Consider the following 25,308-nt stretch of genomic DNA (forward strand, 5'->3'; position numbering starts at 1 on the left):
ACAGCCGTGACAGGATCTCATGTTGTTCCTGTTTGGGAAGCGCACCAAAGCTGTCAATGAGCAGAAGTTCTTCGGGATAAAAATTCCCGGAGCCGAGGATCGACACACTCTCAAGATGGCTCTCTCTGCCTTGCTCGGCCCTGAAGTTCAGAGATCCTATATTATCTGGGCCAGAGTTAACTGCTGGTGATTTCAGGGGTAAGTTAAAACGAGGCATGGAGACTCCTATATTGGACTTCTCCGATCTTAAAATTGAAGAGGCAGAGCGTTCCCTCATGCTACGTGTGACCAAAGGCACGGGAGGAGAAACGTCTCTAAAGTGTCTTTTAACCTCTATTCCTTTGCCTAGAAACACCTCCTTACACGAGTAAACAAAGTCCACAATAGAGGCTGAGGCAAACGTTACCAGGGCACGGGCCGTGTTTGAATTGTAAAAAAGATATTCAATCTTCGAGAATGCGTCAAGTTTCAAGGAAGACTTGACCATAGAGGACAGTAACTTCAATAGGTGTATTTTGCGATCCCTTTGTGACAGCCAACCGTATGGTTTGGGGTAGCTGGTAAAAACCAAAACCCTATCTTCTAGCTGGAGGCACCACCTTTTACTTTCCAGAGTTGGTGGCTGCAAGTCCTCTTTATGCTCACAATCTTCCGCTTTACTTAGAGAACCATTGCCCCTTATCATCAGTTGCCGGGTTAACTGGTGTCCAAGGGAAGGTGTTGCAGTATCACCTATAGGCAAAGCTTCAGGGCTAGGGTGCAAGGGGGTTCGGTCTTGAGCAGTCTTAATAATTTTGGCTTTGTTGTTTCTAGTGTTCACCTGCTCTGATTGACCAGTCTCCTCACGTTCCAATAATTTGAAAAGTTTATTAAAATTCATTTTGGAACCCTTTCTGGAGCTACTGGCCGCTTTTACGTTTTTCGATTTCCTCTTTAAACTTGGTTGAGCCTTGATGTTTTTACGTTTTTAATCCTTTTTTTGTTGAAACCCCAGCATTAATGCCACACTTACTGTGAGCATGGCCTAGGCTAGCTGGGTTAATTGTATTAAAAGTTTGCTCACCCGGCTGATGGGTTACACACGTGGGCAATTCAGTTGTAAAACTAAGCTCATGTATGGGACTAGGATCCCTGTCCGCCCGAAACTTAGGCTCCGGCACGTCCGTCGACAAAGTAGTGCAGAGAGGTTGAATTAAGGTGGCGTCCTTTGAACAAGGCGACATTGGGGCTGTTAATAATAACAACTGACCCATACATTCGGCAAGGAGGTTCTTAATCAGCGACAGGTCTTCCGTCCATTTTATAAATAAGCTTTTAATTAGGTCCAACTGGGAATTAAGTAGTTTGACTACCGTATTAGAATCCATTTCTTCATGATGAGGACCCTTATAAATCGGCGTCTGATGTGTAGCGGATAGGGAAGGCTGAGGTGAAGAAGATGAACAAGTGGCGCACAGGATCTCAGCAGGGCAAGGCGGAGTAATGCTCATGGAGCCTCCACAGACTTGGGGCTGAGCAGGGCTGCCAGCCTGCTGAAAGTTTACAATTGAGGGATCAGCATGCTCTAGTTCCACAGCCAGAGAGCACTCGCCAGCCCTCATAGTGTCCCCAGGTGATAGTTTCATTAGGCACTGTGGCCCCAAAGACCAGTCTAAGCATTCAGTGCCATCCGGTACCATTAGGTCCAGAGGTCCCATAGCAGACGAGACATTTAAATTTGGGCCAAAGAAATCCGTGATTTTACATTGATTATGTTTTTTAATGACTGCTGCAATATCGTCCATCATGGGGACCAGACCGCGCTGTTTGTATCCTACTCTGGTGAGAACCATCGTGCCCGAACTTAGATTTCCTAAGGAACAGCTGCTTACTTTTCATCCACGGCTTGATTTATGTAAAACTCGATCCTGCCCCTTTAAGGCTGTTGGACCTGGCCAGCAGATTCCTTTACCAGCCAGCATTCGTTGGAAAAACAAACATTTGCCGAAAAGCAACCAGGGCAAATCTAAAAATAGTCTGCTGGTCCCCCACCACTGGCAAGTAAGCAAGTAAGCAGGAATTATATCCAAACACAACCTGGAACAGGAGAAGCAGACCTTGAAATAAGCAGCCGAGATAAGGTGAGTAGATTGTTCACTGGAGCTAACGAGGTCCGTCACGAGAAACCAAACAAATATCTGGGGCTGAAACTTGGAGGACAACCAGCCCAAATAGCTAAGCAAATAATCTGTCAAGGACCAGCTGGGAGACAGACGACTTAACAATAGAGGAAGAAGTTATTTCTTACAACATGCAGAAGCACTCGACTGGTAAGTCATATGAGGCGGCCATCTTAGCTCTTAGTTGCCAGGCCTGGCAACTCTACTATATAGGCCCCTTCCGACTCTACTATTCTATGGTTCTATGATTCTATGAATTGCTAACTGCAGCCCTCAGGTCGGGTTGTACTCATGGAGATGGCTGGCTGCCAGGAGTTTTTTCGTTTGGGTTTTTGGTTAGAAATCCTGACTGGTTGAGGATATTGAGTTTTCTGCCTTACTCATAGGAATCATGTTGTGGTTGGTATGGTATTGCATTTAGGAAACCATCACTGTCTGCTATTTTTATTTTTCAATTTGCATTTCATTTACCTCTGACCTCACTCCCTTACATCCATAGAAGCAACAACAGTGGTTCCATGCCCTCAGCTCAACCCCCTTAAATCCACTGATGATGCACCTTGTTGTTTGCATGATAGTTTGTTTGTTGCCTGATAATGGTAAAAGAGAATTCATATACTGGGAAGTGTGGCTGCAATTGCTGTTGTTCCCAAACTACTGCCTGTGAAGGTAGACCAAACCATGTGTATTTTCTCTCTGTCAATTATTACTCACTGGAATTGGATTGGCTGTCAAAGTGAGTCTATAGCTGCCCACAGGGTATGCAGAAAAGGGTAGAGAATCTTCTTACACTTATTTTTCAGACCTCTTTCTGAAGTGAAGGGTCAAGTCTGTAAAGAAGTTTGGAGCAGTCATGTTAAAAGGAAGGGGCAGGGTATTCTAGGCAGAGGGTTGCCAGTCCTGCTTGGATATGGATATCTTTGAGAGGATCCCTAGTCAAGTCTTACCAGCAGCACAATCCTAACCATATCTACTGAGAAGTCCTATTTTCCATGGGGCTTAATCCCTTATTAAGTGTGTTTAGAATTCCATCCTTCGGGGGCATCCATCTTTATTCCTGAGTGCTTCTAACTAACATCTCCACAACATTAGGTTCCCTTCTTCGTACAATGGCCTTCTGGTGACTGGCCTGGCCTGAGGGCATTTAAACCCTTCTTGCCAGAATCAAGTAGGCTAGATTAAACCCAGGCTCGCTAAGCAGGTGAAAAAGAAAGATCCCATCACTTCAGTTGGACCTGGAAACATCTTTTAGCTAAGATTTCTATTTTAATCTTCAATCAGAGAAATGTTTTTGTTTGCATGGTATGCTCCAAGCAATTGTGGTTGATGCTTAATGACATCACTAGGGCCTGCCCCATGACATCACTAGGGCCTGCCCCTGAAATCTCAGGGTTTGGGATGCTTCTGACCTGGAAACCCTATCCTTACCTGTTAATAAAACAAAAACAGAAAAACAGAGCCACAAGAGTGTGGATTTGATCATAACAGTACTGGGGGGAGGGGCATTTAACCATTTCTCATTAGGCCATTTGCTGATCAAAATCGCCCCTTCCCAGCTGCTTTCCCACTAATGTAGGAAGAGAAAGCGTCCCCATGTCTTTTGCCCTGAAAGAAAAAAGCCATTCTCACAATATCATCATCACTACACACACAAAACAATTCATATGTACTCCATGCCTCCATTTCACTAAACAAATTAATTTAAATGTTGAGAGATAGTTCACGGGTCTCCCATATCATGTATGGCAATTTCAGTAAGGAATGTCCTAAATATAGCTAGTTCTATTCTGAAGTCTAAGCATGCTACTAAGAAGTTAACAAGGCACATGCCAATAAAGTCCAGCATTTTAGTTCTATATATATTTATGGAACCCTCATTTTAAATGTATAATAAGTTGCTAATCACATTGGGATTGATCCTAAATTGGAAGCCTAAACAAACAGTGCAGGAAGAATTAAGCATAAGTGTATTTCAGATTATTGTAATGGGTTTCTTTAATTTTTTTTCGGTTATTTTTTGTTACTTTAAAGTGCAATTATAAAAGGTTTCATAAATAGAAATTAAGCATAAGAACATAAGAAGAGCCTGCTGGATCAGGCCAGTGGCCCATCTAGTCCAGCATCCTGTTCTTACAGTGGCCAACCAGGTGCCTGGGGGAAGCCCACAAGCAGGACCTGATTAATCAAATATAGTATAAAAGCACACTACAGAACTTTGGTTCATTCTCAGGATTAATGGTTTCCACTAGCCCCAATTGAGGAATGCTATCTTCTGGAAGAAACAATACAGTAGGGCCCCGCTTTATGGCACTTCACTTTACGGCACTTCACTAATGCGGAGGTGTCAATTAGACGTAATTGCACTAAAGCCCCACTCATACAGCGCTTGTTCCGCTTTTACGGCGGTTTCCGGGCGTCGCACGCCATTCTATTCAATGAGTTCTGCTTTTCAGTAGTTTTTGCTTTTCAGTGGGGGTCCGGAACGTAACCCGCCGTATGAGTAGGGCCCTACTGTAGTCTGAAAATCATTGCCAACCTTTTTGCAAAGGAGGGCTTCTGTACTTTCAGCAGTAGATGTTTTGTAACAGGCAGACAAAAATTCTGCAAGCAAAGCTTTCCCCACCACTACTTCTTCACAATAAAAAAGCTGGCAGCCCTATTATTAACCCATTACAGCAGGTTTGGAGAATATTTGGCCCTCTAGATGTGCTAACTATAGTTCCCATCATCTCTGGCCATTGACCGTGCTTGCTGGGGCTGATGGGAATTGTAGTTCAGAAGCATCTGGAGAGCCAATAGTTCCCCACCCTTGTGTATGAAAAGGTGCCATCTCTGTTGTTCTTTTCACACCTACTGAAGACCTTCCTCTTTCAATAAGCCTTTTAAGTAGATATCTTATCCCAGTATACACCTGTATTATAATTGTTTTTAATATGTTTTAAAGATTTTTTTGAAGATGTTTTGAGTGTTTTATCATTTGTTTGCCAATCTTGCCTCCCTTTGGAAGGAAAGAAGGGATATAAATAACAACATTTTAGATTCCTTTCCCCAGCCTCCTTGTGAAGAACAGAAAAGAATGCTCATTTCTACTTGTGACTGGGCTGTCATTTTAAAAAGCCAAGTCTCAAGAAAAATAGTAAGGCCACTGACTCCTATAAAAATGAATCAGGAACACTCTCTTTTAGAAGCCATCTTGACTCTGAAGTAATGAAATATACACATTTGGCCCTTCACTCCTCCAATCTGAGGAGTGTGTGTGTGTGTGAAGGAGAAACCTGTGGATCCCTTCATTCCACTGCAATTGTCAGACATTGCTGGCTGCTCCTGAAAATTTCCTCTCCTACAGTCCAAGGATTGTGCAAATGAATGAAAGGAATTGCTTTTGGCCAAGGCAAACACTGCTTCCCTCAGAAACTCAGGGGACCAATGCTGCTCAAATACAGAGTGATATGTGAGTCTTCAGTAGTTCCCCTCCTATCTGTGAAATGGGAAGATGCCTCAAAGGCCTCTGCAATGGAGCCTCTGCAAGGAGAAGGTCGTGGTTAGCAAAGGCTCTGCCTCTACTGAGCATCTTAGCTGGAAAGAGGTTCCAGTCCCCTTATGCCTGAAGAAGATGACTATGAGCCCAAATGATCCAGAACCCAATTTCCAAAAACACACACACAGTACCTTAAGACATGGAGTTCAATTGACTGGGATGCAAGTTTTTCAAAGAGCCTGATTAGAGGCAGATGCAAGGGATTGTTGGCATTGTGCAGCACATCTAAGCAGGAGGTAACGACAGCATCCAGCAGGCCAGCTCCACATGCCAGCTGGCGGTTCTTTTCCACCTTCATCAAGGACTGAATGTGATTTGCCACAGCATATTGGATTTCCCATGATAACTGAAACAACACGAGGAGAGGGATCAGACAGAATTGTGAGGGACTTTCTAGGGGCTTCTGAGGGAAGCCAGCACTCTCACGTGATATAGATAAGATAATAGTGAAGCAAAACCCTACAAAATTACAACATTTGTCAGATTCTCCAAATTTGAAATCCAGACTTTAATGTACAAACCTGGACCCCAAGATTCAACATCCAGCTTTTGGAATCAAAATTTGAAATTTGTTTGTTGTGATGAGCGTCATTAATAAATAAAGTTAATATAAAATTATTAGATTCTATTTCAAGGCAGCTCTTTATGCTGATTACTGCTGCATGCCTGCTGTCAGACAGTACCAAACATTCATTGTTACAAATCAGATTTCATCAAAAGCTAGCTGCTATTGCATGCCAGTGATCGCATGGTATTGCTACAGGGGAAATAATTGAATGCAAATGATAAGAACATAAGAACATAAGAAGAGCCTGCTGGATCAGGCCACTGGCCCATCTAGTCCAGCATCCTGTTCTCACAGCGGTCAACCAGGTGCCTGGGGGAAGCCCGCAAGCAGGACCAGAGTGCAAGAACACTCTCCCCTCCTGAGGCTTCCGGCAACTGGTTTTCAGAAGCATGCTGCCTCTGACTAGGGTGGCAGAGCACAGCCATCATGGCTAGTAGTAGTCCTCCATGAATTTGTCTAATCTTCTTTTGAAGCCATCCAAGCTGGTGGCCATTACTGCATCTTGTGGGAGCAAATTCCATAGTTTAACTGTGTGCTGAGTAAAGAAGTACTTCCGTTTGTATGTCCTGAATCTTCCAACATTCAGCTTCTTTGAATGTCCTCGAGTTCTCGTATTGTGAGAGAGCACCAGGCAGGCAAATCACCTTGCGGTCTGCACGCCCATCACACACCCCACTGTCTATGATCCTAATGATCAAATCGCCCACTACAAGGATCTCTCCACCCCCCGGAGACATATCCTCGGCATGAGAGGATAGCTGCTCATCTCCCAAAGAATGGGTCCCTTCTAAGGGATCGTTTCCCTCTTCCTCAGCTGGATGCTCTCCTTCCCCGAGACCATCGTTCTCCATGATAGCAGGTGAGCTATCATCCTTGGAGTGGGACACAGCTATAACGTCCCTGAAGACCTCCTCCACACACCTTTCTGCCTCTCTCAGCTTTTCCAGGTCCTTGGCCTCAAGGAAATGAAGTCGTTCCCAGAGAGCCAGGAGCTCATTGCACCGAGAGCACACCCATGACTTCTGTCCAACAGGCAGATAGTTGTACATGCTGCAGGCAGTGCAAAACATTGGAAAGCCCCCACACACCTGCTGGCTTCTTACCTGCAAAGTTTTGTTTAAGGTTCATTACGTTAATGGGTTGGGGACTGCGGTTTAGTTGAGGTCAGGGAACAGACGGGCAGAGTGGGGGGCCCTGGCCTCCTCACCCTGCTGCCGAACTCACTCTGCTGCTTAACTCACCTTGACGCTTCGTCAGCTGGGGGCTCCCTCTAGCTCATGGAGCAGCATGATGATGTTGAATATTGAATATTTGGTTAATATTAGCCCTTATATTCACCATCACCCCCTCTAGGATGCACACCTTAACACGGTGAGAGGGTTTGAGAGTGTTGAAGAAGATGAGAGCAATGCTGTCAGGAGTCTAGACCAAGAGGCTAGACTCCTAGCAGGAGCACCCATGGCGGAATGGTCAAAGCTGAGACACCAGACTAAGATGCATCCAAACTCAGAGGAAGGCAGTGGTAAACCACCTCTGAATATCTCTGACCATGAAAACCCTATGAACAGCCTCCCTGAAGAAGTACGCCTGGCGCCGACGCTTCTATCTTTTCAGCGCCAGGTTAAGACCTGGCTATGCTCCCAGGCATTTTAAGTGTTTAATGTTATAACTTTAAATCTTTTATTTTTTTGTTTGCTGCTTATGTTTACTGTTGGTAGGTTGATTTTATTGTGATATTCTGTATTTTAACCTTTTTGTACACCGCCCAGAGAGCTACTCGCTATGGGCGGTTTATAAATGAAACAAACAAATAAATAAATAAATAAAACAGAGAATCCAAAATGCAACATGAGACAGTGCTGGAAGATGAGACCCCCAAGTCAGAAGGCACTCACCAAGCTATTGGGGAAGGACAAAGGACAAGGACAATTAGCGCTGTGACTAATGACGCAGCTGGGTCAAGCCAAAAGGAAGCCCAGAGGTTGATGCGCACAGATGCGAAAGGAGAGTCCGGAGTTGTAGAATGCACACAATAGAAACATGGAATGTGAGAAGTATGAACCAGGGAAAGTTAGAAATTGTCAAGCAAGAAATGGAATGTATCAACATTACAATACTTGGTGTGAGTAAATTAAAATGGATGTGAATGGGACATTTTCAACCAGGCAACTACAAAACATTTTATGCAGGAAATGAGAAATTAAGAAGAAATGTGGTTGCTTTAATAGTGAGAAGGAGCTACAACGCTAGGTCTGAGCGAGTGATATCAATGAGATTAAACAGGAAAACTATTAACATAACCATCATCCAAGTCTACGCTCCAACGGCAAACAAAGAAGAGGAATTGGAGAGATTTTATGCAGAAGTACAGGAAGAAATTGATCACACACCAAAACAAGATATGATGATAATCATGGGGGACAGGAATGCAAAAGTAGGGAACAGAGAAGAACTAGGAATTGTGGGGAAATGAGGCTTAGGAGATAGAAATGAAGCAGGAGAAAGACTTATAGAATTCTGTGAAGCCAATAATTTGTTTCTCGCAAACACATTTTTTGAGCAACCGAAAAGATGACTGGCCATCGCAAATGGTCAATATAGGAAAAAATTGATTATATAACTGGTAGCAGAAGATGGAGAAGTTCCATACTTTCTGTGAAAACAAGACCAGGAGCAGACTGCGGTACAGATCATGAACTCATAATACTGAAAATCAGAGTAAAGCTAAAGAAGAAGGACAAGGCAATCATAATGCCAAAATACAATTTAAAGAACATCCCAGAAGAACATAAAGTTCAAATAAGGAACAGATTTGAGGCTTTAAACTTAGTTGACAGAGAACCAGAAGAACGATGGAGTGAAGTCAGAGACATTATCAGGGAAGAATGCAAAAAGACAATACCTCTAGTTAAAAAGGGAGAAAGACCTCAATGGATGACTGAAGAAACTCTTAAAATGGTTAAGACAGAGGAAAAGCAAAATGAGAAAGAAACACGGTTAGAACCCTAAATGCAACTATACAGTGACTAGCATGTAGGGACAAAGAGAACTATTTCAATAGTTATTGGATAGAAATAGAAGAGGATAACAAAAAATGTAGGACAAGAGCCCTATTCCAAAAGATTAGAGAAATTAAAGGGTAATTTAAACCAAGAGTAGGGATGTTGAATATTCAACAGGGGAACTCACTGACTAACCAAGATGGAATAAAAGGAAGATGGAAGCAATACACTGAAGAACTCTATTAAAGAGATGCAAGGATGACAGATTCATTCACAGAGGAAGTGTATGATGAAGAACCAGAAATTTTAGAATGTGAGGTGAAAGCTGCTCTTAAAATACCTGGAAGAAACAAATCACCAGGAACAGATGGCATACCAATAGAGTTGCTACAAGCTACTGAGACTGAATCTATCCAAATCTTGACAAAAAATTGTCAACAATATACACCCCAATTCCAAAGAAAGGGGATCCCAGGGAATGCAGTAATTATCAAACAATAGCCTTAATATCCCATGCAAGTAAAGTAATGCTCAAGATTCTACAACAAAGACTCTTACCATATATGGAGCAAGAAATGCCAGATGTCCAAGTTGGATTTAGAAAGGGAAGAGGCACCAGAGATCATATTGCAAACATATGTTGGATAATGAAACAGACCAAGAAATTTCAGAAGGAAATTTCCCTGTGCTTTATAGATTACAGCAAAGCCTTTGATTGTGTAGATCATGAAAAACTATGGAATGCTTTAAAAGAAATGGGGGTGCCACAACATCTGTTTGTCCTGATGTGCAAACTATACTCTGGACAAGAAGCTACTATAAGGGCAGAAGATGGAGAAACTGATTGGTTCTCAACGGAAAGGGTGTGAGACAGGGGTGTATTTTATCACCTTACTTGTTTAATCTATAAGCAGAAATATCATACGGAAAGTGGGACTGGACCAAGATGAAGGAGGTGTGAAAACTGGAGGGAGAAATATCAATAATTTAAAATATGCAGACGATACCATACTACTAGCAAAAACCAGTAATGATTTGAAACGAATGCTGATGAAAGTTAGGAAAGCACAAAAGCAGGACTACAGCTGAACGTCAAGAAGACTAAAGTAATGATAAGAGAAGAGTTATGTAACTGTAAAGTTGAGAATGAGGACATTGAACTTGTCAAGGATTATCACTACCTTTTGAACAGTCATTAACCAAAATGGAGACAATAGTCAAGAAATCAGAAGAAGGCTAGGATTGGGGAGGACAGCTATGAGAGAACTAGAAAAGGTGCTCAAATGCAAAGATGTATCACTGAGCACTAAAGTCAGGATCATACAGACCATGGTATTCCCGATCTCTATGTATGGATGTGAAAGTTGGACAGTGAAAAAAGGGGATAAGAGAAAAATCAACTCATTTAATATGTGGTGGTGGAGGAGAGCTTTGCGCATACCATGAACTGCGAAAAAGACAAATAATTGGGTGTTAGAACAAATTAAACCAGAAGTATCACTAGAAGCTAAAATGATGAAACTGAGGTTATCCTACTTTGGACACGTAATTAGAAGACACGATTCACTAGAAAAGACAATAATGCTGGGAAAAACAGAAGGGAGTAGAAAAAGAGGAAGGCCAAACAAGAGATGGATTGATTCCATAAAGGAAGCCACAGACCTGAACTTACAAGATCTGAACAGGGTGGTTCATGACAGATGCTCTTGGAGGTCACTGATTCATAGGGTCGCCATAAGTCGTAATCGACTTGAAGGCGCACAACAACAAAAATTCACCATTAGAATTCACAGAGGAGACTTTTGGGGAGACTTTTTAGGGCAAATTTGTTCCAGCTCTAAAACAGGACCTTGTCCAACTGTATAGTAACTGCTGGAATATATATATTTAGGGATGTGTTGTACCCTGGAAAAGCAGATAAACATGCTAACTTATGGTTCTCTCTCTCTCTCTCTCTCATACACACACACACACACACAGGTAGCCTGGAGACAGTTCCCTTTGTAAAGTGTCCCTCTTCTCCCAGCTGCTGTGCCCCTCAGGCAGCCAGAAGCAAAGGAAGACAGGGCTCCACTTTTCCTAGTTGCATAGATGCAGCTTGCCATGCAGGGGATTGCCTCCTGTATTCCCTCTTCTACACTACAAAAGGCTTATACTTCTGCATCAGGCTACTGTAGTCACACCAGCAGTGATCTGAAGCCAAACACTGCTTGGCCAACAGGTAGAAGAGGTAAAAGTAGCAGCCGGGCCTCTAAAAGATAAGGACAAGAGAAGCCATATCTGAAGACAGATGTCTTATCCCAATGGTAGGCTTGATGTCAGGGGTCAAGGCACCTACTGCCAATCCCCAGGGTCCAAGGATCAATTTTTTTTGGACCCAGTACAAACATACCCACACATAACCATGGTCCCATCCATATATACCATCTCATAAGTCAACAGGGTGTGTGTGTGTGTAGTTTCTATTTTTATTCGAAAATACATTTTCTACATTTCTGAAATTACACAATGACCCACACTGGTGCTTTTCTAACTTGCTCACCCCTGCCCTTTTGTTATTTTTTAAACATTATATTATATTAAAATTCTGCTTTTCTTCCAAAGAGCTCAAGGCAGCATACACAGTTTTCTCCGCACCCATTTTATCCTCACAACAACCTTCTGTAGGTCTGGCTGAGAAGTAGAGACTAGTCCAAGGTAATCCAATGGCCTTTCTGGATGAGTGGGGATTGGAAGCTAGGTCTCTCCAGTTTTAATCCAACACTCTAGCCACAACACCACACTAGCTCTCCTTCTAGTGGAATGTTTGTCTTGTTAGATTAACTGGTGAACCTGTGGCACATGGAAGGATTGTGGAGGAAGGAGTAGGGCCACCAGATAGGTGGAGGTTGCCATCCACAAGGAGATCAGGTGGTGGCTAAAAGTGGGATGGCTGCTGGACTGGGTCGCAGATGCTGTCTGCTCTGAGGGGGGTTGGAAAGCACAGGCTTGGGGGAGCTGCCTGAGGGCAGTGGAGGGGGACCCATGAGAGGAATGCGACTCCAAGGACTGCTAGGGGCCATACTCCAGACTGTATAGCACATCCAGTAAAAGGGCAATTGTAGACAGCAACCAGGGTATGGTGTCTTTTTGGTGGGAACCAGAATGGACCCTAGTTGTTTCAGTTGTGCCTCTCCCTTTAGAACCTGCCACAGGGAGTGTCCCAAAGGCCACAAAGAGACACCTGGATGGTACAAGTAGTCCCCCAGGCCTTAGTTCCCCCATTCTTACTATAGGCTATGCACATCTGCTTACTTAAATTGGGTTCCCAAGATAGCCAACCACAATTGGTAGCAAATTGGTAGGTGAATCTCCAAAACATAAAGAGAACAATCAACTGTCAGGATAGTCTGGTCTGTTCATCAGAATTCCATATATAGCTCATGACACACAGTTTCCTTCACCCTCTCAAATTAGAAAATAGCAGGGATGGGTGATGAGGGAAAATGATATTTTAAAAAGGAGGGTGGAAAGCTTGATGTTGTAGCTATGAAGTCAACTTGTAAACTCAGTAGTACAATGGCGTTTCCAGGGTGAATAAGTCGCTCCCAGATCTACAGTTATAAGGATACACACCTAGGATTCTGGGATTTTTAAAAAAAAAGACATTTGGTCTTACCGAAAAATGGTTTTCTCTGTGCATGTCAAAAGATGATCTCAGGTGGGTAGCTAGCTCCACCTATCGGTTGAAGGCAGAAGAGTGCTAATAGATATTTTCTTTTTACGAGGACTTCCTCCTCTGTGCAGCTCCTTACCTCAGTTCTTAATAACAAGCCGACCAGCATGTAGAAAAAGGAATAGAAACCACAGAAAAGGAAAGAGGAGACAACAGCACTCATCCGCTCTCTGCTGTAGGCCTAAGATGAAATATAGTGATGGCAGCCCAGCTCTCCTGGGGAGTGGCCCTGAGATCAGCTTTTGACATGCACAGAGAAAACCATTTTACGGTAAGACCAAATGTCTTTTCTCCTGTGAATGGAAAAGCTGGTCTCAGGTGGGACATACCAAAGCTGACCCATGTAGGGTGGGAACCTCACTGGGCTGAATATACTAGTGGTCTGAAAGGACATGCTGTAGCACTCTCCTCCCAAAGGCTGCCTCTGCTGAGGCATACGTGTTGATCCTATAGTGCTTAATAAACACATTAGGTGTGGCCCAAGTGGCTGCTCTACAAATCTCTATGCATGGTGTGAAAATGCCGCTGATGTGGCTGCTGCCCTCGTTGAGTGTGCCACTATCTTAGCTGGCCAGGCTAATTTTAGCGAGGCGTAGGCCAGAGTGATACATGCCTTGATCCACCTAGCGAGCGTGGATGAAGACACCTTCTTTCCTAATGAGGCTGGGTGAAAGGACACAAACTATCTGACGTAGGTGTTTTGTTTTAGAGATGTATACTTTCATGGCTCTTCGCACATCCAGCAAATGCCAAGCTTTCTCTGTGGAAGTGCTGACTCCTGTGAAGACCATGTCCATTGCAAATGGCTCCCCAGCCGGTCAAGCTGGCATCTGAGGTGATCAGGATCCATGGTGGGTCCTGGAATGGCACTCCCTTTAGTAGGTTTGGTTCGTGAGTCCACCAGACAACAGACAGCTGGTGATAGTGCCAGCTTGGGATTTGGGTCTGGACACACCACCGAAACAGAGGAGTGGAAGGAAATGAGCCTCCTGGAAAATCCTATTGGTTACTACCTCCTCCAAATCTCCCCTCCATTCTCCCTCATCGAGGACAATCAACTCGTTGTCAGGATCAACAGTTGCCTCATCCGGCAGGTGAGTATGTCTGCCTTGAGAGGTGGCATAAGGGGCAGGTGATGCATTGCCCTGTAGATGGTGCATGTGTGAAGGAAAGCTGACTGCGGCCAAGCCCTGCACCCTTTGCGATGTTGAAGATGGCAGAGCGGGTGCTGCTGTGGCAGTGTCCTGTGAAGGCTGTCGTGCAGGAACTCCTGATGCAGAGAGATCCCTAGCAAGATCCATTAGCAGGGAATCCCTCATTTGTTCCTTCAGTTGTTGCAGCATGTGCACTGACAGTTGCAACTGGAGAGGCTGAGCATGAGAACAATGTGGGATGTGCACACACACACACACACACACACGTATTTGAGATGCTGGATGTGAAGAGGAGGAAATATTGGATGCTTCTCCCCTAGCCTCCTGCAGTGCTTGGTGAGACACAGGTGCCTCAATAAAGCCTGTGAAGTCCCCGGGACAAGACATTGTAGAAAAAAATGCATCTAAGGTGAGCTGGAGCTGCGTGCCTTCCTTCTCAGATAGGGATTTTTGGTCCCTCTGTGCCCTGCATATGACGCTGTGAGCATCCATTTCTGCAGCCCCCTGTGGATATTCAAGCCTGCGTCTGTTGTGACTGGTTTGTCTATTCTTCTTAGGAACCAGTCCTTGTGAAGCCACTCTGTCCGCTACAATACACGCCTCAGCCACCTCATGCCTGTAGGTAGCGGGTGGGCTATGGCTGCCTCTGCCTGGGATTCTATAGTCATAAAGGCCCCATGGCCTATTTAGGTAATGGCGGCAGCTCAACTTCCATTCTGAGGGGAGGCGGGAGTGACTTGTGCTTTTTTGAAGTATTTTCCGATTTGCGTGTTGCTTTCCCCATGGAAGCAAACCACACTGCGGGTCTTACAGGGGCTGAGTGCTTCAACAGTAGCTGTGCATAATACTTGGATGCTGGGGGGGGGGGAAGGAAGGCCGACCATGTTTCCGCATGTCTAGCGGGCCCCACTGAGGCCTTCCACAGGTGAGGAGGGAGAAGGTCCTTTCCCAATGCCTCCTTCGGCGCCCTGCATGAGCGCAATGAAATAGGCTGCCTTGTTTATTTATTTATTTATTTATTTTATTAATTAAGCTTATAAACCGCCCGACTAGCAATAGCTCTCTGGGCGGTGATCTAGAATGTCATTCAGGCATTTATCGACAAGGTCGCTAAGCCATGACTAAGATAACGAGGCTCGTGGGGGGGCTGGATCCCATGAAGGAGACAGGCTGGTCTCAAACAGAACAAGGAGTGGAGTCCCCACTTCGTGGATGGCTTAGCGCCGCCACAAAGTCCCTTAGTGGGGGGGAACTGAAAGTAAAAACCCTAATCCCCCTCTTTTTTTTACATAAATAAAGTACCTAAGGAAGAAATACAGGGGAAAGGAAAAAACATGGATGCACAACTGAAAGACACAAAACTATACAGGCCTGAACCACACAGCAGAGAGAAAACAACCGAGCTGCACAGAGGAGGAAGTCCTCATAAAAAGAAAAAATCTATTAGCACTCTTCTGCCTTCAACCGATAGGTGGAGCTAGCTACCCACCTGAGATCAGCTTTTCCATGCACAGGAGAATGGCTGCTCCCCATTTCTGGGAAATTAAAATCTGGTTTGTAATCCAGTTCTGTCCCAATAAAGGTAATGCCCAACTATGCATTTACCTTTTCCTTATGGACAAATACAGCTACCTTTGATTTTTATTTGGGTATATGGGTTATCTTCAAATCCTTCACTTGCTCATGTGGATTATATGGATGGACTGGTACAAATCCAGAATTATGAAGTGATCTGGAACCTGTTAACTTCTGTGGGCATTCTTATAGATAGCAAATGGACAAGCAATAACCCTTTCAAATTAAAACAGCTGTGAGTAAAAATTTGGAAAACTATGAAAATAGTGAACCAAACTTAATACATACACTTAAGGGACAAGTGGCAATATTTACGGTCAGTCTCCTTAAATTAACTTTATGAAGAACAAGTTTAATTTGAATTGAAGAAATAATTTGCACTGATGTACATTTTTTTTTTTAAAACAGTGTATATTCTGTCTTTTTGTACTGTCAGAATTTTGTAAATATTGCTGAAAATCTAAAATGAAAAGGAAGTAGCTGTGGCACAGTGGGATTTGTAATACTGTCATGTGACTAGGGATGGGGAAATCTGTCAATTTCAGTTCTCGGTTTCTCATTTTTCCGATCTTCAGTTCTGCAGCAATTAGTGATTTTTTCAAAAACTTCTTAATGATTTTTAAAGCATCTTAGTGCAAATTTCTCCTAATAAACACATTTTTGTGAGCAGTTTTAACAAATGTACACATTTTTGCAAGCAGTTGCTCCTAATATAATGCATTTTGTATATTTTCATGAATATATTCATTTTATGCACATTTTCCTATGATATGTGCATTTCTGCAAACGTAATTTCATTGGAGAATCACAAAATTCAAATAAGTGTGAATTTTGAAGAATGACTCTGCTTCAGTTCTCATATTGTTTCAAAAAGCGCAAATTTGATAAATTCTTTATATGTGAACTGAATAGAATTTCTCCCCCATCCCTGCATGTGACCCATTATTGCTACATCATTGGTCTCTTCCCAGCCCTGAGTAGAGCCAATGGCACCCTTTGCACAGGGTCAGCAATATACGTCAGCCCATCTGCAGCCTGGTTAATTCTTCTGCTCTGGGTCTGTACAAACGGGGCAACAGCACACCATGGCACAGGTACATGGTCAATGAGCTGCATTTGGCTTGGTAGATGACTAATTCAAGCCTGCCTTTGATAAAACAAACTAAAGCTGCTGAAACCACAAATGTGCTCTTGTGCATCTTCAGTTCATTTCAGTTATTTTTTTTATTTATTAAAAATTAGACATATACAAGAGTTCTTAAGGGACTGCGTCCTAATCTTCCAAGAATTGAGAAAGCATCTTAATCTAAATATTTTAAAGTAGCTTCTAATGCTTTTTGTACTTTAAATATTGCACTTCCTAATAATTATTTCAGTTAAAAGCAAGGTCAAGAAAAGGAAAAGAAAGAACCTATGTAGAACTTGACTAAGTAAACAAGTAATCTACTAAATAAATTCAATATTGCCATAATGGAGTACAAGGAATTGATTGTTCTCATTATGACAGCAGTCCTGCCAATAACAAGATTGCCTTGTTTTGAATAAAATGTGCTGTTTTCAGAGATGTTCATTCCAGTAAAAAGGGGTTTTCATGGGGAAAAAAAACTAATGGTGGCAGGAAACCGGTCTCTGTTTCCCCAGTTTATGGATTGATTTTTCTACATATCACTCCCACAATCCGTCAGGGAAACAGGAGCTGCAATTAGAAATCAGCAGACAAGCTCACAACTTTGTCTCAGGATGAAGTCTAAGGGCAAAAGTGTCACTCAGCAACCTGACACGTATTTTTTAAGTAGTTCTCATATTTTCCTTTCCATTGCAATTCACAACTTTATAGCATTAGGAATTATACTTCTGTTTCTCTAGGTTGCAGATCTTATGATTTCTCTTAATATAATTGCAATTATAATTCTGTATTTCCATTAAATTCATACTCATATATCTGAAAGCATTTGGGAACTATAAAGCAGGATATAAATATTCTGAATGTTTATATGAATTCCAGTATGAAATTACCTGATCTCAAACACACACAGACTAATGGGTGGATCAGAACTTAGTCACCCATCAGCTTTCACGCTTTCCAAACGTTCTGACACAGTTCTTTGTTAAAAAAAGTATCAAAATATGTTTTTAAATGATGCATATTTTTAAGATTAATTATTATTTAAATGCATTTTGGGAACTTTTGTTTTTTAAAATTGCAGATTAATGCAGAATATGGATGGAATAGGCCAGCAGTGGAGAACCACCAGCTTGTGGGTCTAATTAGGCCCAGAATAGGTCCCAATTTGGCCTGCAAAGCCTTTCCTCATGAACCATGCCCACCTGCAAGTGTGACATCAGTTGTGGGGCAGATATACACGAAGCTACAAAGGAACAATCAGGAGCTTAAAGTGACCTCCTGATTATTCCTTTTGAAGCAGGAGCCCCTTCTAGTATCAATCAGCTGATCGGTGCTGAACCAGAACTCTACTGGGATTGGCCGCACTAGTGCAGCCGAGGTAACTCACTTTCTCTGTTTATAGGAAACTGTTTGGATTCAAACTGCTTTCTTCAAACAGAGCATTTTCCCACTGCAGACATTGTTAAAATTGGCCTACAGAGGGTGGGGAAATTAAGGATCCAGCCTGCCAGCTGGATCCAGTTCCCCACCATAGAATACTTGTATGAGTGAGCACACATGAGACTGACATGTACAGAAATAGATAATTCACCCATCCCTTATTTCAATATCACATCTGAAAAGATTTTAATGTATGTTCATTGTGGTAAAACTTTCCTGTCCTTTCTTAGCTTTACCAGTGAGGTAAACATTACAAGCTGAGACACATAAGATAGCATGGTTGATATCATGAACACTTGCTCTTCTATATGGTTGATATTTTTTTCTTTAATAATAACCTGCAACAGGAGATAGTACTACAAGATGAGACCCCCAGGTCAGAAGGCACTCACCAAGCTACTGGGGAAGAACAAAGGACAAATACGAGTAGCGCTGTGACTAATGACGCAGCTGGGTCAAAGCCAAAAGGAAGCCCGGAGGCCAATGCACACAGATGCAAAAGGAGGGTCTGGAGTTATACAACGCACACAATATGTATGTGAGAAGTATGAACCAGGGAAAGTAGAAATTGTCAAGCAAGAAATGGAACGTATCAACATTACAATACTTGGCATGAGTGAATTAAAATGGACGGGAATGGGACATTTTCAATCAGGCAACTACAAAACATTTTACGCAGGAAATGAGAAATTAAGAAGAAATGGGGTTGCTTTAATAGTGAGAAGTGATGTAGCAAAAGCAATTAGGAGCTACAAGGTCTGAGCAAGTGATATCAATGAGATTAAATGGGAAACCTATTACCATAACCATCATCCAAGTCTATGCTCCAACAGCAAACACAGAAGAAGAGGATTTGGAGAGATTGTACACAGCAGTACAGGAAGAAATTGATCACACACCAAAATAAGATGTGATGATAATAATGGGGGACTAGAATGCAAAAGTAGGGAACAAAGAAGAACTAGGAATTATAGGGAAATGGGGCTTAGGAGACAGAAATGTAGTAGGAGAGAGACTTTTTCAATTCTGTGAAACCAATAATTTGTTTCTTGCAAACACATTTTTTGAGCAACCAAAAAGACAACTGTGCACGTGGACATCTCCAAATGGTCAGTATAGGAATCAAATTGACTATGTAATTGGTAGTAGACGATGGCGAAATTCCATACTTTCTGCGAAAACAAGACCAGGAGCAGACTGCGGTACAGATCATGAACTCGTAATATTGAAAATCAGAGTAAAGCTAAAGAAGAACAAAGCAATCATAATGCCAAAATACAATCTAAATAACATCCCAGAAGAATACAAAGATCAAATAAGAAACAGATTTCAGGCTTTAAACTTAATTGATAGAGAACCAGAAGAACTATGGAGTGAAGAGAAGAAGGCAAAAAGACAATACTTCTAGTTAAAAAGAGGGAAAGACCTCAATGGATGACTGAAGAAACTCTTAAAATGGTTAAAGAAAGAAGGAAAGAAAAAGGAGATAGAAACACGGTCAGAACTGTAAACGGAATAATACAGCGACTAGTACGTAAGGACAAAGAGAACTATTACAATATCATATAGAAATAGAAGAGGACAACAAAAAAGATAGAATAAGAGCCCTATTCCAAAAGATTACAGAAATTAAAGGGAAAGTGTACGGATGTTCAATAATCAATAGGGGAACACACTGGTTGACCGAGATGAAATAAAAGGAAGATGGAAGCAATACACTGAAGAACTATATAAAAGAGATGCAAGGATGATACCTTCATTCATGGAGGAACCGTATGATGAAGAACCAGAAATTTTAGAATTTCTGAGATGAAAGCCGCTCTGAAATAGTTGGAAGAGACAAATCACCAGGAACAGATGGCATACCAATAGAGTTGCTACAAGCTACTGAGACTGAATCTGTCCAAATTGTGAAAAAATGTCAACAGATATGGAAAACTAAACAATGGCCCACAGACTGGAAGCATTCAATATATATCCCAATTCCCATGGAAGTAAAATAATGCTCAAGCTTCTACAACAAAGACTCTTACCATATATGGAGCGAGAAATGCCAGATGCCCAAGCTGGGTTTAAAAAGGGAAGAGGTGCCAGAGATCATATTGCAAACATAGGTTGGATAATGGAACGGACCGAGGAATTTCAGAAGAAAATCACCCTGTGCTTTATAGATTACAGCAAAGCCTTTGATTGTGTAGATCATGAAAAACTATGGAATGCTTTAAAAGAAATGGGGGTGTCACAGCATCTGATTGTCCTGATGTGCAGCCTATACTCTGGACAAGAGGCCACTATAAAGACAGAAGATGGAGAAACCGATTGGTTCCCCATAGGAAAGGGTGTGAGACAGGGGTGTATTTTATCATGCTATTTGTTTAATCTATACATAGAACATATCATACAGAAAGTGGCCAAGATGAAGGTGTGAAAATTGGAGGGAGAAATATCAATAATTTAAGATACGCAGATGATACCATACTACTAGCAGAAACCAGTAATGATTTGAAACGAATGCTGCTGAAAGTTAAAGAGGAAAGCACAAAAGCAGGACTACTGCTGAACGTCAAGTAGACGAAAGTAATGACAACAGAAGATTTATGTAACTTTACAGATGACAATGAGGACATTGAACTTGTCAAGGATTATCAATACCTTGGCACTGTCATTAACCAAAATGGAGACAATAGTCAAGAAATTAGAAGAAGACTAGGACTGAGCAGGGCAGCTATGAGAGAACTAGAAAAGGTCCTCAAATGCAAAGATGAACACTAAAGTCAGGATCATTCAGACCATGGTATGAGAGAACTAGAATAGGTATTCCTTATCTCTGTGTTGGACAGTGGAAAAAGTAAGAGAAAAATTAACTAATTTGAAAGGTGGTGTTGGAGGAGAGCTTTGTAGATACAATGGACTGCAAGAAAGACAAATAATTGGGTGTAAGAACAAATTAAACCAGAACTATCATTAGAAGCTAAAATGATGAAACTGAGGTTATCATACTTTGGACACATAATGAGAAGACCTGATTCACTAGAAAAGACAATAGTGCTGGGAAAAACAGAAGGGAGTAGAAAACGAGGAAGGCCAAACAAGAGATGGATTGATTCCATAAAGGAAGCCACAGACCTGAACGTACAACATCTGAACAGGGTGGTTTATCACAGTTGCTACTGGAGGTTGCTGATTCATGGGGTTGCCATAAGTCAGAATCGACTTGAACATAACAACAACCCTTCATGATTAGACTCTGCATTTAGTGTAGTTCTTTTGGTAGAGGTGTCCAGAACACCATTTAGCCCAGTTTCATTGAGTGAGTTTCAGGTATTGATGCCTGAGGATACTTAAAAGGTAGTTGGGGAGAGAGAGAGAGAGGAGAGAGAGAGAGAGAGAATAACTGGTCTGATAAGACTGGTACTGTAGTTGAAAGAATAAAGAAACTGAAGGTATATTACTATAAAGAGGTAAAGTCATACAGGCTGAAGCAGCCATGCAGACTGCACTCAAGAAGCCATTACTAAGTAACAAAGACAGGAAGAAAGGGGAGAAATGGAAGGAACAAAGCCTGCAAAAACATCATCATCAGGCATCAACAGAGAGAAGAACAGATTGCCTTTCTGTCTGTTGCCCTCCACTGGTACTGGTGTTGGTGCTTTATTCCCAACATGGACAGGGTCAGCTGACCACTTCTGTGTTAGCACTTGCCCATCTTGTTTTATTATATCAAACAGGGATGGGATGTTTGTCTCATTCAGGAGGTTGTAAATTACTCACTGAGAGAGGGAGTGGTCTCAGCCTCTAAAACAGCCACTGATTAAACAGCTCCTGAGGAAACCTAGCCAAGACTCAGTTAACTATAGTTAATTAAGTTAACTATAAGCCAGTTGCAAAATCTACTTCCTGGGCAAGGTATTCAAGCAGGAGGTTGCTAGACAGCTCCAGGCTCTCTCGGGATGATACTGATTTTCTAGATTCATTTCAATTGGTCTTTAGGCTGGTTTTGGAACAGTAACTGCCTTGGTAATCCATGACCCTTGTCAAGAGACAGGGGAAATATAAGGCTGTTGGGTGTGCATTAACCATAGTATCTTTCTAGATAGAGTGGGCTAGGGGGTTGGAGTTACGGCAGTGCAATGGTTTTGTTACTCCCTGTAGAGAGTCAATATGATCCTACACCAACAATTATTGACTTGGATCTTGGTTTGTTTATCAGCTGTGGACAAATCATTGCTTCAACATTGTCAAGCAACTAACCCAGTTCTTGATATGGAATCCCTGAAGGCTTCCCAGCCCCTCCTTCTGACCACAAAGAGTTCTGCTACAATTAGCACTTGTAGTCTCCATTGAAGTTCTTCTTGGGTTGGGTGGAATTTAAGGACGAAACTTGGAATCTAAAGCCCAATCTTCCTTGCAGAATTTAAAAAAAAGTGTAAAGCAGGGGTGGCTGGTCCCTAGACCATACTGATTTGGACAGCAGTCAAAAAAGGGCGGGGGGGGAGATTAGGTAGACACACAGCACTGGGGTGGGCAGCACCCAGAGCCCTGATAGAAATAGAAATTGTTCCCTCCCTGGTCATCAGATGGATCATAACCCTCACTTCAGCTGAACTAAACAGATCAATTGAGGAGAGGAGCTGTATGCCAGTGTGAGAGTATCTGCCAGCCCTGTTCTAAAAGTAAGAGTCCTAACTAGAGCAGTGAAAGTCAAATATCATTTCATGCTGTATTTGCATCTTTCTTTTTTAAAAGATAGGCTCCCTATACTCTTCCTGGAAGATGACGTTCAATGGATGAATTCCCAACGTTCAGATTTGAGCATTAGGACTTAGAAAGGGGGAAGTAAACCCACTTGTTTTGCCCAAATGGGGCCCCTAGGCCACACTTGAGGAACATCTTGACCTTCATTGAAGAAGATGGCAATTCCTGAAGCTAAGAGGAATGCAACATGAGTATTTTAGTCTATGGAACTTTGTAATCTACATTCTCAGAGAGGAAGTGAAGAGCCCATTCAAAGAGGCAAATTTAAAGGAGACAACAATCAAAAAGACAGGACTTACTTCTGGGTAAGCTTCATTGTAGAGCTTGCAAATCAGTTTCACCATGACAGAAAGAGCCCCAGGGCACACAATCACCCAATCCTCACCATCTAATCTGGGGAAGCAGAACAAAAAGAAAGTTATGATATCACTATAGATATGGGCAGATGCCAGCAAGTAACAACACAAAAAGTTTAGAACATGAGGGTTTCCTTGATGGATCACCTTAGATTCCATCTAGTCCCGCATTCAGTATTCAGCACAGACTAGTCAGTCTATAAATTCACAAGCAGAGCAGGAACCCATAATTAGGGGTTGTTGTATCCAACTAAATTTTACTCAGAATAGATCTATTGAAATTAATGGACCTAAATTAATAATGGTCATTAATTTCAATGGGTCTACTCTGAGTAGGACTAGCATTGGGTACAACTCTGTTTCTTCTTCCCTGATACTCAAACAAATACTACCTCCAAATATGAAGGATCTATTTAGTTCTCATAGTTTTTAGATTGCTGCGGAGCTCAATATTTTATATTAAAATCAGATGTACAGAATGATCTTATGCAGGGGTTGCCAACCTTTTTAGACTAGTGGGTATATTTCAAATTTTGAGAGGGCTGTGGGCGCCAGTCACAAAATGGCATTATATATGCATGGCATAACACAAAATTAGAGAGTAGTCATTGTGAAGTCTTTCCCATAATTGTATTTCCATACTAGAAAAGGCTTGACATATTGAATGTCTGCCTGACGTACAGCTGTTAAAGACACAAGAACCCTGTTTTTCCCCAATGCCAATCCTAACCCAAAGCCTAGGCTGCCATCCTGTACCTACTTACCTGGAATTAAACTCTATTAAAGAGATTTATTTCTGAGTTGATATGTAGATCATTCTACTGTAAGCAAATCCTTATAGTGAATTCTTATTTATTTATTTATTTATTTATATCCCGCCCTTCCTCCCGGCAGAAGGAACTTCTTAATGAGTCCCTAGTCTTTAGCTCCTGCAAACCAGGAGACATGCCTAAGACTTTGCAAAGTTTTCACATTTGCCTTATGGGGGGGGGGGTCTTTAACATTCACCAACACTCATTATGTAGTACTATTTGCAGGAAATAATTTCTAGGCACTACCTGATCACAGGCAAACCCAGCACAGGACAGATGCATCCTGGTGGCTAAGGAAAAAGGAAGCTCAAACTATGGAGGTTCCAAGGACTAGAAAAAAAAGTCAGAAGCAGGAAAAGTGCACTAAAAGGAAGGAAAAAACAGAAGTTCTCTGGGACCCCAGGGATTACTATTGCCTGGTGTCCAAACAACCCACTTATCAATCACAATTCTGACTTCACTTATTGGCTAATAACACTGACAGGCAGGAGCAGTCAGGCTGGATTATTTCACCAAAATCGGACTTTACTTTTGCCTAGGAGGGCAGCCACGCTCCTAACTCTCCTAAACAGCCTTGCAGCTGACGTGTTAAGAAATATGGGGCAGTGAGAGGAAAGAGAATTCATCCTGCCCCCTCCACCAATGTTTGAGAGTTTCCTTTCGTTGGTTAATAAATTAGATTTTAAAAGTGGGCAGCTCCTAATTCTGGCAATACATGGACGGTGGCAAGATGCAATCCAGTATATTATCCCTTTTAAACACGTTCCATCCATGACAAATATCAGAGGTATAATAATGAATATTAGCAATAGACTGCTCAGAAATGCTTTTTCACTAAGTGAATGTAGGTTTACAAAACCAAAACAGGCTGTGAAAGGGCTAGTATGGAACACACACACTGCCCTCCAGTGTCATAGACACCTTACTTCACTCAGACACATTCACACAGTACATTTATTCCACTATTATTCCACTTTAAATAGTCATGGCTTCCCCCAAATAATCATGGAAAGTGTAGCTTGTTAAGGGTGCTGAGAGTTGTTAGGAGACTCCTATTCTCCTCATAGAGCTACAGTTCCCAGAGTTCAGTGGGAAAAGAGACCGACTG

General features: G+C 42.2%; 1 protein-coding gene across 4 annotated transcripts in view; it reads right to left on the bottom strand.

Moving 5' to 3' along the window:
* The window catches only part of WDFY4 (WDFY family member 4), a 463,201-nt gene that overhangs the window by 340,419 nt on the left and 97,474 nt on the right, over positions 1-25,308 (bottom strand). For all 4 annotated transcript variants that reach the window (XM_061634768.1, XM_061634767.1, XM_061634766.1 and 1 more), the window contains 2 exons: positions 23,332-23,425; positions 5,829-6,043 (listed from right to left, as the gene is read on the bottom strand). In XM_061634768.1, the coding sequence (XP_061490752.1) occupies positions 5,829-6,043; positions 23,332-23,425 (309 nt within the window). The remainder of the gene's footprint in view (positions 1-5,828; positions 6,044-23,331; positions 23,426-25,308) is intronic.

This window comes from Rhineura floridana, chromosome 7 (assembly GCF_030035675.1).
Source record: "Rhineura floridana isolate rRhiFlo1 chromosome 7, rRhiFlo1.hap2, whole genome shotgun sequence".
NCBI classification, from domain to species: Eukaryota; Metazoa; Chordata; class Lepidosauria; order Squamata; family Rhineuridae; genus Rhineura; species Rhineura floridana.